This window comes from Papaver somniferum, unplaced genomic scaffold, assembly GCF_003573695.1.
Source record: "Papaver somniferum cultivar HN1 unplaced genomic scaffold, ASM357369v1 unplaced-scaffold_114, whole genome shotgun sequence".
Lineage (NCBI taxonomy): Eukaryota > Viridiplantae > Streptophyta > Magnoliopsida > Ranunculales > Papaveraceae > Papaver > Papaver somniferum.
In genome coordinates this window covers 2518675-2536203 of record NW_020620381.1, presented here as the reverse complement: position 1 = coordinate 2536203, position 17529 = coordinate 2518675, and the positions used below count along the sequence as shown (strand labels likewise).

The following is a 17529-nucleotide window of genomic DNA, read 5'->3' as shown; positions in this document are numbered from 1 at the left end:
GACCTATTAGTCAATCCCCTTATTATTTAAGGGTCCATTAGCTAAAACCAAACCATGTAGCTAGTTTCAGTAGGGAAGTAACAACACGTAGCTAGTTTCAATACTCCCGTTATCATGCAGTTACCTAGTCACAACCCTATGTTTGACTAGTATTACAAGGGAAAAGTTTAAGATATCATTTCTCTTTTTCGTAAGTCCTAGCCAGAAGAAACCAGAATGATGCTGCCGCCGTTGGTAAATCTTCTAACAAATCTAACATAATGTTTTTATCTTTAATCTCTGATAGCACTCTTTCTTTCTATTTTCATTCCGTTAATTAATCTGTTTATATTTTCTTGACACAATTTGGTTTCGGTGGGATTTTTTCAGCAATTTGAAGCTCAAGGTACGTTTTGTTGTTCTTAAGTTAGTCTTTCGTATTCTGGTTTGATAATTTACTTAATTGGACCTTTTATTGTTTAGATCTATGATGTTTCAAGAGATTTCATGCATTTTTTGGTGATGAAGTGTTTGTGATTTTGATTTTAGAATGCGAACATGAAGTGTTTGTTAAAATGTTTAATTTGCATTTTTGTTTTGGTTTCATCTAAACATATTATGTTCCTGTTTGATATGGTGTTCTTCAAACAAGATAAAGCCTTCAATGGCATATTTTGGATGTGAGGAGCTTGTTCTCTGCTGAATATTTGCTTTGTTTTTTTTTTTTCTTTTTATGTTTACTTAATAGGGTATACCTTAGTTCCTTAACTTGGAAGCTGGACTAGCGGTTCACCAACCAGACTTATGCGCTGCTTATGTCTTTTTATCTTAATATATATAATTGTTTTGGTATATTGCGCATAGCACATGTGCCGGCACAGCACAACACGACACATCACGCGAATAAACGTGTTGTGCCCGTGGGCTGTGCTGTGCCGAGCTTTTGACTAATAAAGCATAGCCCAGCCCAGCACATTTAAATTGTTGTCACAGCCCAGCACAGACGGAGCACGCTAAGCACGTGACTTCGTGGACTGGGATGTGCCGGGACGGCATGTTTTACACCTGTAGATGTTACACCCCCAATCAGACTAGTTAAGAAGAATATGAGCATCCAAGGGTGAGCAATTTACCACATTTGCCTCTGATGACTCTCCTTGCATAAAATATGCATATAAAGACCAAGTTCCACAAAATTTGCTTCAATGAAAAGGAAAAAAAAATGGTAAGAACTGATAATATGGTCTTCCACTGGTTGTCAAATCCCAAGTAATGGCATATATGCCCTTTAGCAGGGATGCACTCAGTTACATGCCTTTATAGGATAGTTTCCCAGACAACCATTGCTATTCTTATACAAAGGTTATCATGTATATTTAGTTCGTGGGTCTTGGATATTCCTGATTAAAATCTCTTAATCTAATGGGCCTTAGGGAATCCATTCCATTCTATCATGGCGATGGTAAAAGCCTTAAATAGGTCAAAATAAATTCTGCCATATGTAAGAATTGTGCTTTCTATAAATACAAAACCCTAACTTATCTTCAATCCTTATCGGCTACCTCCCCTCTCTCGCGAGCGATTATAAAGGAAGTTCAGCGAAGAACAACGATGGTATGCATCTTTCTCCCTGACTTGTAATTTTTTGTGTATATGCGCTTGTGTAGTTGTGTTGTTTGAGCCTTATAATATATATATATATAGTGTTCATGATGATGACATACATATTCATGCGTCAGCTTGATTCTTCCTTATTTTGATTACTAAAATTACAAATATTAGGTTTAACACAATTAGTGTACTCCATGTTTGTTTGGTATATCTAATTATGTATATGCAGAGCGGACCTGGTTACAAGCGTCGTCGTGCCACAACCAGACTGAAACCTGCCGCCAATGTGGGGTGCAACAACAACAAAAAACGAAAACAGAAAAGGAAGAAGAAAAGAAGTAGAGGTACTGGTTCCGGTGGCAACATTGGTTTATCCAATAGTACTAGTAGATTTCTTGATGATAGCGCCATTGTATGCGAGATGCTAAGCAGACTACCAGTGAAATCACTTGTACGATTCAAGTGCGTATGTAAACTTTGGCGGTTACTCATCGAGGAAGACTCGTACTTTATTGATTTACACCTTAACCAATCAAAAAAACGTCCGAAGCTATTTTTCATCGTCCCAATACCACACGAGAATCCAAGACTGTGGCTGCAGAAACAGGCAACTCTAAACAGGATATCTTATTATAAAGCGGAGCTAGTGACAGTTGACTTAATGCTTGAAGGCAGAGGAAGATTAGCATTAACAACATCCGTTGACTCAACAAGGAAGATGAAATTTTCATCTGAGAATATAGGTTTTTTTGGACCGATAAATGGTGTAGTCGGTTATGGCCCTACAAAAAGCTCTACTATTCGTATATACAATATCAGTACCCGAGAAGTATCACCATGGATTAAATCAGAGTTGCCAAGGAACTCTGATGACGAAGAAAAAATCATAGAAAGAACACCTTACTATGAAATGGGATTTGATCCTGCCACAAAAAAACACAAAGTTATATGTATATGGCGCACAAGTATATATGATTTTGAAACGTCCAGTTTTGAATATGAACGCGTGTGTGAAGTTTTAACTGTAGGAGACATCACATGGAGAAGGATTGAGCTCCCACCATTTGAGCTTCACAATGAATGTTACCAACGCAAACATACAATTTATCTGAATGGTTTTATATACTTTTGCACTGAAAACTTAATGAAATTAGGTGAGCAGGGTAATGACAAGTTAGTAGCGTTTGATGTTGGGGCTGAGAAGTTCAGAGTGATCACAGTCCCTAATTTCATCCTTAATCAACCAAGGCATGTTTATTTGTCTATCTATTTAATAGAACTGGAAGGTCGCTTAGCTATATTAAGTAGAATGAACGATTACACTGCCAAGCTATGGGTATTTGATGATGCTTATGGGAACAACAAAGAGATGAATAGTAGCACGAGTAATAGCAGTGACCAACATTGGACAGAAGTTACTATTGAATTACCTTATTTATGGAGCGACGATCGGGAGGTTTCTTTTCACTCCGTTGCTGGGACTGAACTGATAGTCATTGAATCCCTTGAAAAACAGTTTATCTTCACGCGTCATTTATACAATTGGAAAACCAAGTCTTGCAAAGAGATTGATATCAACGGCCGGTTCAAGTACTATCCCCTAATTTCTACAGTTTCAACTTTGGTGGAGAGCCTTTTGCATGTGCGGTAGCACGACATTGGGTCCGCTACATTGATATCACGGTATTTGCTTCTCTTAGTATGTTTTTGGAATTTATTTAATTAGTGGTACACCCTACCCTTAAAGATAAAAATTGTAATTGGAATCATAAGCCAGGCAACATATTTATTTTCTTAATAAAAAATAGAGATTTTAGTTTGAGTCATGAGTATTGAGAGTCTGCAACGTTGCTTTTATTCCTCTTTTTCTTCTCCTTGTTTTGTAGTAGTTTACCTTAGGTTGCGGATACACCGAGAGAAGTTCAATTCATGATCAAATGTGGAGAGCAATCCTCATAAAAGTATATATATTGGACTTCATAATCGAGTGTATACTATGAACGGTGATGTAAGTTGTTGGCATCCGAGTGTTGAGTTAATTGTTTGTGTTTAGTTTTGTTGATGACGTAGTTTACGTTTGTGTGCTTTTCAGATTTTTTGGCATCCTTAGAATAAGATTGCATTATTTTCATCATATACGACGCATACCATTAGTCTAGAGGAGGTAGCAATGGAGGTACTTGAAAACCTATGACCGAAGAATAGTATTTGAGTTAATGGATGAAGAGATGAAACCGGTAAACCTACGTTAGAAAAATAAAATAAAATTGATATGTTGCTTAATGAACGCAAATGCACTTTGATAATATATATATTGTAGAAACGAGTTAGTACTTTTGCGTGCATTGTGCAGCGTTCAAATATATTTTTGTGACATGAAACTCTTCAGGACAAGCCAAAAATCCATATTATAAGAAAGAAGCTGTGTTTACCTTCATCCATTAGGCCAGATACTTCAACCATTGTTTTCTGGCCATGTATGAGCTAAAGCCTCACATTTGCTAGAAACACCCAAGCCCAACTCTAAGATGGTGTTACGCAAGACCAATTTTTGTAGCAATCCTGCAATGCAGCGGCAAGTGTTCTTGAGATTCAGGGATCTTTGTTGTTATATAAATTTAGACAGATCTTTACTTTTCTCATGTTTGATTCATTTAAGCGATCATTGCCAAATTGTTGGGTTTCTTTTTCGGGAATGAAAATCCTTATATATAAGCAGATAATCCTCATACACATTGCATTAGTGAAGCTCTTAGCTCAAACAAAATCTTATTAAATCTTAAACATCATTGAAAATAAGATTTATAACTAAGCAGAAAAAAAAAATCCAAAACAATACGATTCCAGACATGATATTTTCTCATAAAAAAAAGTATCTTATTTGTGTTGCAATATAGAAAACCTCTATGATGACCATTGGAGAAGCTCTTATAGAATGTAGAATAATGATTATTATTATTAAATCGGAAAAACAATTTTACATCGGTGGTTTAGAAAGCAACCATTAAGTAATCTGATGATTGATATGCTCCCTTTCATTAAGTGGTTTAGGTAAAGGGTGGAGCCCCAAAATTATCAAAAATAACTCCTAATAAACAATGGTTTAGAAAGACCTCACGGAAAAAGGAAAGAAAATTGTCTCCCCAGGTGTAGAAGATTTTTATCTCACATTCTTCAAAGATATGGACACTTAGGATTCACACTGTCACATCACTATTGGAGATGCTCTCAGATCTTACTTAAGTGTAATAGTGGAACTAAATTATTAGTCTCAATAATGTACTCTTCCAACCTCTCACAGATGACCAACAGGACCCAAAGTATAAGGTAAGGTTCAGAAATCAAATTATCATGAAAATGCACTGGACCAAATATTCCAGGTTGTCTTTGGAACAAATTCATATTGTCCTTTTCTGTGTACTGGCAGAAAGAAAAGGGGCTGTGAAATTCATGTTGGCCCTTTCCTGTAGTGCGGCTTTTGAAGGTATAAAAATTGATCACACACCTGAGACTCTTAATTGGTAAGGTTTCCGGGGTTAAATGACCCTTAAACGTGAGGTCTAATTAATCAGGATAAGAACAAAAGGGCCTCAGCTTCAGGAAGGTGTTATATGCATGGTATATCCGAATACTCAACTGAAGACAGCCGCCGTCAAGCTGGTAATGTTTTTTAGTTGACTAAGAAATACATAAACAAATAAATATACCACTTTGGTGGCGGAAATATTCGATTACCGTCCTTATCCAGCTGAACTTGAAATCTTGCTAGCGATTTCGACTTTAGACAGAGAACTAAATCTATATATAAAATAAAGAAGATTTTTATTCAAACACGTTACGCTATTAATATTAAAATTAAGTTTGATTTGAAAATAAAAAAAATTAAGCTAAATGCGGAAACCGGAGATCGGATAGATTCGTGAAACAATAAACAAATACTAGCAAAAAGAATGTACTCGTTCTGCAGACTCAATATATATACTTCCACTCACCTTCCATGTCGGAAACCATATTGTGCATTTTTGTAATTGGAACAGTACTTCTCTTTCTCTACAACCAAATATATATCAAAAACCTAGAGACTTTCCTAACCTTGATCCATCCCATTGTTATCCTATTCAAATTGTGGATAATTTAATTAATCCTATTACTAACAATTGGAGACATGATCAGTTACATAGCCTACCTCCTGATACAATGTAACATATTATCAATATCTACCTTCCCCTGAACAACAATCCAGATAAAATTATCTGGTCACATTCGAAATCCGGTAAATATACCACTGCTTGGGGATATAACAGTTTGGCCCAACAAGATAACCATACAACCATAATCTCCCTACCAACCACCAAATTTCTTTGGACCTTACCATGTCCACCAAAAATTCATCTTTTTTTGTGGAAAGCTATCAACGAAGGATTACCAACCTTCTATCTATTACACCACATCAACCTCACCAATTCAAACATGTGCCCCAGATGCAACTCTGACCCAGAAACGGTGACACACATGCTTATTCAATGTCCTGTGGCAATTGCGGCATGGACCAACCTCTTTAGCCGCATACCAACAAACCATCCTCAACATAACAAACCTTAAATCCTCAAACAACCATATCGCATTTATTACAAGCTTATACCGATAACACCACTATCACAAGTTTCTGCTTTCTTTTCTGGGCACTATGGACAACCAGAAATAATCTGGTCTTCAACCAATCCCAATCTCACCATGAAAACATCATGAGGACAATTTTAGCAAAACAACAAGAATTTGAATGGGCAAAAAAATTCTCCCCACCAGTACTACCTGGAGATCCAATCCTGAGGATCCCAACAACCATCACAAGAACAACTACAATTATTCAAGTTGGATGCTCTATTTCAGATTCGGGCTGGATAAAAATAAACACAAATGGGGATGCTAGAGGCCATCCAGGTATGGAAGGAGCGGGATTCATTTGCAGGGACTCGAATGCACAAACCATTATGGCTCTTGCACAACCTCTAGGTTTAACTACTGCGCTAACGGCTGAGACATGGTCAACAGTGATGGCAACCAGAACATCTATGGAAAGACAATGGCAAAGAGTGATGATTGAAACAGACTCATAGAATCTCATGCATTTTATCAGAACCTCAACGGAAGCTCCTTGGTATATATCACAAATGATCGCAGAAATCAAACAAAGAATGCGTCACATACCTTGTTGCCACAATCAACACAATTACAGAGAAGGGAACCAAGCAGCGGATGGTATAGAAAACTTTGCAACAGATAGAAGCGAAGAGGGAAACTACTCGAAAACGATATGAGATCAGACAAACCCGCCTTTTCTTACTCAAATTCTATTAAGTGACTCTAGGGGAATCACTTTCCCCCATGTAATCTCTAGTTAATTCTTTTTAATATATTCATGCTTCAAAAAAAAAAGAAAAAACCTAGAGAAAGATCAAACAGCAAAGACAGCGATAACAATAAGTAGAAATGGAGCATATAGATGCGGCAATTGTTTTTCCTCTCGGTGCAGCTCTTCTTATTATCGTAATATTCCTCCTTAGTGGTGTCTTATCTTGCTATTGTCACCGAGGAAAACTTGGTTCCGCTTCCAGAAACGCCGATCTTGAGGCAAACACACCCAACAAAGTTACCTCTACGTACCCAGTAAGTCTCTTCTTCTACTCTTTTAAAAAAAAATAATATTCTTGAATGCGTCGAGCCAAATCCATGCCATGTCATCTACCCATTAAAATTATTTTTATTAAAAATAAATCTGCTCTATGTGAACTTCAAGAACAAGAGGTTCACCTAGAGGATGTCTAGCTAAATCCATGCCATGTCATCTACCCATTAATTTAGGAGGTTAGGGTTGGAGAAAGCTTTTAGAAAAATTGGATGTGTATTCTACGTGGATAAAGATTTTCTTCTTCACACACAAGCCATTGGAGAAACTCTTATAAAGGTACAAACTGCAGGAGGAGATCACATGTGAGGCTCAAGGCCAAGGCGTGGAGCTAAACTGTTGTGGTGATATTTCAAGAGGAGATCTTGCAAAAGCTCCTGAAAGCTGCTAGGAATATCAAATTTTCAGGTTATATTTGGGGCTTATTTATTTACTTATTGAAAATAGTTAGTGGTTTTTTTTTCATTTAGAAATTTGGTTGCCAAGACATTGTTTCCATTCGATTATTAAAGATTTCAAAAAATTAATTGTTTAATAAATCTAACTCTAATTTATTATTTATTACTTATTTCGGCAGTGCAATTTAGTTCCTTTTATGAATGATAAATCTGAGCCCGTTCAAAACACGCGCGTACGACTAGTAAAATAAATGCAAGATGTAAATCAAAAGCATGCAAGATGAAAATCAAAAGCAACAATATGTAGAACGGTTAGTAGTAACAGTCGTAAAGTTTGACGTCCAAACGGAGACGAAAATACACAAATCCTATGGCCTCTTCCGTTTTCAATGTTGCTATCCCTCTGGTCATAAAAAAATCACCAGTGCCGCCGACAACACATACATCTCTTGTCTTTTGATCCATCATATCCGCACCCATGAGATTCAGAATCCCTTTATAATCAGAAGAATTGAATACTATCGAAAATGCCAACCAAGCATTGTATGTATTCTTCATATCATCGAAATAAAAACCTTGTGCTCTAGCCACCGGACTAGACGAAATATGTTGATCCAGTGTTAATGGATCATCAAACACTACAAGTTCACCAAAATGAAATTTGCTAATGCCCGTAGCATTAGTTACTGCAGATGATGTTGCCTTAGCTGCATTCCTACCGTTAAATAGGGTGTCGTGGAGGTATATTGTAAAAGTTTTGCATGGTTGTTTCTTTTTTAAGAGTTTGTGACGGTGAGCAAAAGCAGACTGAATGAGAAGAACAAAGAAGATAGTTGTGCATGCTTTATTGATGAGTGACTTAGACATTCTCTTTTGCAAAACTGTTGCTCTTAGTTATGGAGTAGTGTTTTACAATGACAAAATCTATAAGTGAAACCCAGCATTCCCTGAACTATTTATACTGCACACTTAGGTGAGTTTGAATCCGCAAGTGGAAGCAACTAGGATTAAACAAAACAAATATCCATTTTTGTAGCAGACAAGATATGATGACTAACCTCTTAATGTCTATTAATTATTTGAATCACTCATGGTAAATTGCAAAATGGGAAACCAGTGTTCATTGGCTAACTCTTTGCTTTCGGAAAAAGTCTCTCAAATGGTTGACATCATTCAACCCATATTTTAGTTCATAAAGATTCTTAATAAATTTGTATATGCATTAAATTATCTAAAAGACTAGGTATCACTGGGCCTTACGACCCGGCTCAATTTCCCATGATATTCTCAATTTACATACATTAAAACGAATGCATTTTAGTTAATGTATCCCAATACTTTTAAAAAATAAATAAGCAACCCAAAAATTAGGTTCTTATTAATTATTAGGAACAACCTAATCAAGTTATTTAAGTGAACTTACTTATAAGAATTACGATAAAACCAATATGAAACTTACACGTCTATCACCAGTGGAAATCTGGACAGAGAGGAAACCGAAAAGGATAAAGGAAAAAAGAAGGTGTTGCTGGTGCTACACTCCCTTTACCCGCTTCTGGAATATCAATAAATTGAATTTTGTTAGAGGAGCCACTTAGCCGTAGTGGAGCAAGCGTTGAAGTTGAGGTTTGGTGAATAAATAACTGCCATTAACGTGTAGTAGCGGGGGCGTTTTAAGTTTACTCTATTTTCATATAAATTTGCATGAATTTTAGAAAGAGAGGGCATAAGAATTCCAGCGCAAAAACAAAATTGAAGCTAAATTCAAACAGTAAGTCTTAAAAGCAGAATTACTGATCTACATATTTAAAATCAGAAGAATCTGTGCGTTTCACTTGCTTTCAGGCAAAACCGTGAAGGAGTAGTGGAGCTTTGATATCTTTGTTGCCACCATTCGATATTGAAATCCTTCAAGGTATTCATTGAAGGACAAAAAATGAGTCCTTAAAATAGGTAGTTGAAGAGAAAAAGTTACCTTAAATATTTCAGACTTGAAGAAAAACTGGTGAATGAAAACGTCGCACAAAAATTGGTAAATGAAACAATTCTTAAAACTTATATCATCAGTCGATACAGATGAACTATACCATGCTAGTGGTTTTGATGCACAGAATATACTGATTCTAGGAAAGTGATCGTAAATAAATCACTCAACTCCTTTTTCTGATTTTTAAATAATATTTTGGTAGAAGACAAACCACCATCTTGGATATGCTTATCGAACTTCAAGATAATATTGTTTGGAACTACGGCATGTAATCCTCTCCCCATATCAGCAATGCATTGTTGCATCCAAAATTCCGCCAAAAGGAAATAAAATGATTTTTTTTTTTTGCTAAGAGAGAGCAAAGGATAAACAAGTCATAGCCTTATTTCCAAGTCAACAGAGCTAAATGTGACAGTCATAACTAAATAAAACTATGCCATATTTCTAGGCTTCAAGTAGAGTCAAACTAAATCTTTGACTACATACAGATAAGCACAGAATTGAATGTAGGGATGCGAATGTCATAATAAGGGCGTTTACCCTGATATGGGCTTCTCAACTTTTATTTCACATTTACCGCACCAGATGTCACCATCATCACCAATAACCTTTTTGCTACACAGAGATAAGTTCCAACCTTTTGGTGGTGGCGCCGTTGCACATGATCACGTTAGCGGTCTGCAATCTTGAACATTGAACATGGGGATAAAAGGGGCATATACGTATATGAAAGACGGGTGTAAACCTGGCCTGGTTCAGAAGAAAAAAAGCTGGGAGATTGAAATTTTCAATTTTCAGCATTGAAAATAGGATATGGCGGTTTATCTTTCTTATGGGTACTGTAATATGTCGTGGGGGTCTTGCATATATGTACATGGAAACAATAAAAACTTCAGTTGGGGTACATAATGGCAGATATAGGCATGGTGTCGGTGGGTTCATGGTTAAGCATCTCAGTTAAGGATCAAAACTAAATACCTGCAATGACAATTCTAAAAAACTGAAGTACATGGAAACAACAAAAAATAATATACTGAATTGACGGACCACAATCTTCCAAATAATGGAACGCTATACATAATTGAGGGACAAACTAAAGTGTAGTATTACACTGAAATTTTGCTAACTGGGAAATGCACCCTGAACAAACTGAAGTATGAATGGTATGAATGGGAAAGAACAAAAATAATGTGCTAAATTGACGGACCACAATCTCGCTAATAATGGAATGTTATATTGAATCGACGGACAAACTAAAGTATAGTATTAAACTAAATTGACGGGAAAAACATTGAATTCATGGAATGCTGTATTGAATTGATTAATCACTTAGGGGTAGTCAACCGTGATTTCGGAGGACTTCTGGGGAGTTTCCAAATCTACTGTTAGTCCATTAGGATTTTTAGAGAGTCTCCCAATGTCTCTTGTTATTCGTTAGAGACTTTTTTGAAGTCATTTAAATTCTCTAAAACTCCATGTTATTGGATTAAGAATTTGTAAGAGTCACTTTAACACTCCTGTTATTCGACTAAGAATTGAAAGTCATTGATTTGTTGTTTTTAGAGATTTGAGGAGACTTTTCTATGAAAATAGGCATGGTTGAAATCTCTCCTCAAGAGGTGATATTTTGGGAGACTTGAAAGTTTGAAAAAAACTTGGTAAACATGAGAGTCAAGATAACAATGTTTCCCTATTAACCGAATTATGGAGGATTACATTCGACCCAATTATGAGTATTTTTTTTTTGTCATGGATATCCAACGAACAAGTGTCACTGTTGCATGCTTATCCAACCTAGTTGTCATCGGATTATCCAACCTAGTTATCATCGTGAATCTTATTCGACCTCTTAAAATGTAATCCTCCTTTATTTCAAATGGATGAAGAAATTAATTATCATGGATCCAAATGGAGCCTCCGTCTACAAGAGAATGCCGTGAATGATGAGTATATTTTCCACCATGGAACAAATGATTTGGAAGATAGTAATTAGATGTGAAGAGACATATGCAAATCTTTTTTTTTTATTTATTTATTTTAAATATTAAAGAGATAATTGATATCCAGGATTCTGATTATGATATGCAAGATTAGTTACTGCACATAGATTATTTTTTTGTTCCATACAATTCTAAGATCTAACCTATAACAAATAAAATGTGGCGAGATAGTATAACAAATAAAATGTGGGACGAGGGGGACAAAAAAATGAAAATTAAGGCATACGACAACAATGAGATTTATTTTCACAATGGACACATATTTGATTAGGTATTCATGGTACTGTTATAAACATTGTAACATGGATGATAAAAAATTGATAGACGTTTTAAATTTTTTCATGGGATATTATACATTTTTTGTCCCCACAAATCACAGAGATTCTTTGCAAATTTCATTTTGTTGTCTCTATAAGTCACAAAGACACTCTAAAATGCTTTCAGAGAATTACTAGAAGTAGATTTTCAGAGAATCTCTGGGAATCACTTAAATTACAAATCTACGAAAGTCCATATAAATCTTGTTTGACTGCCCCTGTTAATGTTGAAAACATTAGGGTTCGTGGACTTGGATTGGCTTGTATTGGGATAAAATCTTTTGGGTTTTCGTTGGGTTGTGTGTGGGCTCTAGTTTGTAAGAACTAAGTAGCATAGTCTTTGGACTATTGGGTGTGCCCTTTTTCTGTAAAGGTGCATACATAGTTTGTTATGGACCTTAGAGGGCTTCTTACTTTACATAAGTAGCACTTGTTATGCTCATCTTTGAGCTCGGAATGCCCTTTTGCTGTAAAGGTGCATAATGGAAGGTGGAACTCTGTTTTCCTTCTTGTCTTTTCTGTAACAACTGATCGTTATCTAATATAATTCTTTTTACCAAGCAAAAAACATTAATTGACGGGAAAAAAATATCGACCCAAAAAAGTTTAACTACACAACATATGCATTTATGAACGGGATTAAACTAACATTTTGCTACACTAGACTATACAGAAAAAGAAGAGAACGTAGAAAACGTAAAGAGAAGTGGATAACACACCTTTCCTTCATTGTTAAAAAAACTGGTATGTCGATGTTGAGGTAGACTTTGGTAGCATTTGTGGAGGATCAGGTTCATTTCCATGCAATAATGGCATAACATGTAGGACAATATCATTACCATGATACATTGATACCCTACATTGCAAAATATAACTATGATAAATAGGGTAATACCTTGATACTTTTTCATGAGGTACACCTTTGTAATCAACGTAGTAGTCAAAGATTCACTTTGCACATGTGTACTCATGGCTGCGAGGGCATTAGTTGACAGGAAAGAGATCCTATTGTGGTGTTTCCTTGCATTTCCTGCAACAACGATACCACTACAGCTTCTTCACGATATTTTCTCAAATGATGCATGCACTATTCTACAGAATTTTGTTTCAGGCACCTATAAAATAAACTGATTGAGCATACCTCTATGAATCAGAAATCATCCAAAGCAGTAAAGTCATATTAAAGTAAAGAGTAACCATTATAAAGTAGTTTCTGGGCTAGCCAGTTAATCATTTCAATAAAAGCCCACAAAGATTTGTTTCATGTCAAGAGCAAACCTTTTACGCAGAGCGCAACAGTTACCTCTTGTGAATGTGCCTTATCCGATTTCTTAGCTTTAGGATCAGTGAGATTGGAAGTACATTCTAGTACCACTTCCATACCATCAACCACAATATTTTTTTAGTTTCTTTGACAAACCGACTAAAATTAGTTTGGCACTTTTCAGGTCATCCTCGGCTAATGCCTGCAAGTATTAAAACTAATAATCGGATAAGGTAAAGGAAGATGAGTCTGCAATTTAATGTATTACTCATTTCTTAGAAGAAAATGTTTGTAAAAAGTGTGTTTTTACTCTCATAGAAGTATAAGAGTATATTCATGGTTACTCTTATAAGAACTATAGTGAAAAAAAATAAGTAGAAATGAGGCTACATACACTTGAATAATTTATAACTTGATTCGTGGGTACAGTTGTGCAATCTGTTAAAAACCATGCTACAGGTAAAGATAAATGAATTTATACTTTATATTCAAAATTGCAAGTTACCCATTAAAAGAAGTAGCAATGATAAAAATCCATTGAAGCTAAGAGAAAATCTAGTCGCACTTAGCTTCGACGAAAAAACATTTGCTAGCATTTGTTGTGAAAAAAAGAGTTACGGAACTTAAGAGCCTTACGTATATGTGAGTGTTACTTATTAATTATGGATATGAAAAGACAGGGTGAAATGAGATCTTCCATCTACGTAACTGGATGACCTAAAAGGTAGTTGCAGTTGCTCTATCCACTGGAAAACAGAAGTTCCGCGACTTTCAGGACAGGTCAAAACAGAAGTTCCGCGACCTTCAGGACAGGTCATATATACGAGTTAAACGACCTGTTCTAGCTTTTAAAGAGTAATGAGCTTTTAAGAGTAATGAGGTACAGACCCTCAGCCCGTGGGTCTCAGATTTAAATTATATTATAAAAAAATATATAGATTCAGATTTGCTGAAATGGCTGAATCTGAAATAATCTGACCGCATCAAAGTCAAGTCAAATTGAATTAAAGTCAAGTCATAGTCAAGTCAAATGAAACTCAAATAAAGTCAAGTCAAATGGAACCCAAACGGAAATTCAAATTTAAACTCAAACTTGAGAATTCCACATTCATTCATTTCCATTGGATTTAAAATTACACAAAAAAAATGAAATTCTGAGGTATGTTAAAGAACAGATGCAAACCCGCAAAAAGATAATTTGTCCAATGATGAACTCACCTGCAACAAAAAAGTTTCAATATCAGTTAACTAAAATAAACTCGGACAGTATGATAATGTTTTAATAATAGCACAATGAACCTCTCATCATCATTCACTTAGTTCTTAAACAGAGAATGACAATTGGGAAATTGTATATTTGGAGTGTGATCTCACCTATTGTATATGTTTTCCTCCATTAACCACAAAGTCATCTATTGCATCTTCCCACCAAGGAAATAAGCAGTGTAAACAACAAATCTGAATTGGACAATGAACAATAAAATTGTTAGTCTTAATACCTTTCTATGAGAAACTCCTAGGAAATAACTTAATTAAGCGAATTCCACATGTTTTAGATTTCTTGATGGGACCATATTACTTGTGAATTATTTACAATGGGATTTTCAGGGAATACTAAGATTAACAATAGAAGGAACAGACACATAGGCGAATTACCTAGAAAATATGCAACGAGGAAGACGATGATAGAACCGAGGAGACAGCTCTTTCTTCCATCCACTGTACTGCTTCAGTAACTGTAATTTTTGATACGCTGTGTAGTTCATCCTGAATAAACAAGGCGCACATCAAGACTCAGAGGCTCCTGGTTAAAGAACAAACTTTGTAAGGATAAAGAGCACAAGCGAAAAACTTTAGATGCAAATATAAAACAATCTTACTCCAAGTACAAACTAAAACTAAATGTAGTGTTACAAGTGCTATTATCTTTACCAAATCATATACAAAATGAACAGTGGAGTAACCTGGGAAATACGTCAAACAAAAGAAGAACTATATATCCATTCTTTCCTTTACGCAAAAGTATGTGTTATAATCTAAATAACCATCACACTACTCAAAGCTACAACACAAAAGAGTTAAGACTTGCATTACCATTCTAAAGATACTTTCAGGATTAACATGAAACAAAAACATCAAAAACATGTACAATGTAAGTAAGTAAAGGTTTTATAACTAAACTTCCATAGTAATCACCATGGAAGATTTGTATCAATGGCTGGTCCTATGTATTAGAAAGCAACATTACCAGATTAGCTACATGAGAAGTTATGTCCAAATGAGCTACATGACAGTTACAGGAATAGAGAATAATTCTCAAAAAACCTCGAAAATGTTATGCAATGAGCTTATTAACTGGTTAAGTTGTGAGGTATAAGATTATAAGTGAGCACATTTATTACTATCTACCTTCATATTTTACAGATCAAAAATAACTTGTATGCTTTCACTCACAAGCAGCATACCAGCATAAGGTCTTAGTAATTCAAAGGGTATAAGTAAAGTAAAGGAATGATTATCTTTAAAATATTTCTCATCTTATAGTTTAATCATCTCATCTCTATAGTTGCGGATCATACCCAGGCGAGCAACACAAGCATTTCCAGTATTCCCACCTCCTTGTATTCTCCTTGATGTTAACTGCACAATTCAGGTGCAAGGTTCTGATAAGGAGACAAAAATAAAAGTAACTAAACCATTTGGAGGAATCCAATTCCTTTATAGTTCACTAACCTATCATGTAGTAAGAACTCGTCTGCAGTTCTCATTATATTCTCCTCGTACTGCAGATCTCCTTGTATACTTATTGATGCCACTTCTCAATTCAGGTGCAAGGTTTTGATAAGTAGAAAATAATAAAAAGTAGCTTGTGTTTACTTTAAAACTGCAGCAGTATTAAAGAAACATTTAACTTATAGCACATGTTCAAATACCCAGAAACTTCAATAATTTCACATATGCAGTTTTACGAAGTTTGATGTCAATACACAAATCTTTATTGTGTGTTGTGATAGCCGGGCTCACATATATATAGCTGTTTAAACCACAAACTTAATACAGCTAACAAAATCCCATAAGAGATTCTCTTCTAGTACACAAAACATATACTATATTCTAAGCACGAAATCCACTTGTAACAAAATCAAAATAAACTCGCATAACAATAATAAACATTTGTTAGCTTAAGCAACGATTGTAGCAATGGATTAGTGATTCTAAAAGTACGTCGATTCGAAGAAATTATCAAATTCCCTATCCTTACTTTCACTTCACTACTATTTTCTTTTTAGACAATCATCTGTATAAAACTTCTAAAAGCTAAATAATTTATACAAATTGCAATTCCCCACATATACTAGTGGCATTCATGAAATTCAAAACTACATAACAGGTCCATGCTCTTACCTCATGCCGAAAATAGAAAAACAAAAAGCAGTTATTTCCTCCTAAAATGCACATGGCCTCCAACCAGTAGCTAACTTAATCCAATATCAACAAGGGGTAATGAAGTCAGTATTTACGAACCTGAAATAATTGAGTTATTCATCAAAATAAAACAATAAAGGAAAGTAAGGTGTTAACAACAAATTCTACAAACATTGAGATAAAGGAACTAAGGTTCTGCAAGCACCTTGAGCTCCCTAGTGAAAACAAGCACTCAAAATTGCATTTCTCATTTTTAGCATCACGTGTTCTCATTGTTACCACCGAACATATATTAAATTGTGTGCACAAACCAACTCTGAAACAAATCACTAATTGATTCTTTAGTTTTCAAATTCGACAAAACCTCGTAACAATTCAATCTTAACATACATTATACTGAATATGTATTCAACCCCAAAGTTAAGCACAAAGTATACTAATATGCTGGCATCAAAATCAATATACTCTTTCAAAGCATGGAATGTTAAGTTGCAAAGATGAATCAATAGATTTTAAAAAGTATCAACAGAAGCAAAAGAATCAAATTTGGAAATACTGATGTACATGTACTTATTTAAAATCATAACCAATAGCCTGAGGCAAGTTTGCAAAACTGCAGCTACTCTACTCTAGCCTTAAGCTGCAAACAAAATCCCAACTACAGGAATTAATATTTTGGAGCTAAGCAAATCCAAAATATTGAATAACAGTAAGTGAACTTTTCCAACACACACTTTCACAGTTTTAATAAATTGAATAACCGAAATCTATTGAAAAAGAGAAATCAGATCAAAACACACAAACCTTGGTTTTCTGAGAGTGTCATTGTAATATGATGATAATTATAAGCCTTGAATATGA

At 35.1% G+C, this 17529-nt stretch overlaps 1 protein-coding gene across 1 annotated transcript; it reads left to right on the top strand.

Moving 5' to 3' along the window:
• The first annotated feature begins 2251 nt into the window (after positions 1-2251).
• LOC113328753 (putative F-box protein At3g10240) lies at positions 2252-3241 on the top strand. The gene has a single exon (XM_026575767.1). The coding sequence runs from the start codon at positions 2252-2254 to the stop codon at positions 3239-3241; it is 990 nt and encodes a 329-aa protein (XP_026431552.1).
• The last annotated feature ends 14288 nt before the right edge of the window (positions 3242-17529 follow it).

Excerpts from the sequence above, each read along its gene's own strand:
- LOC113328753 (XM_026575767.1), top strand. The coding sequence starts at position 2,252 with ATGCTTGAAGGCAGAGGAAGATTAGCATTAACAACATCCGTTGACTCA.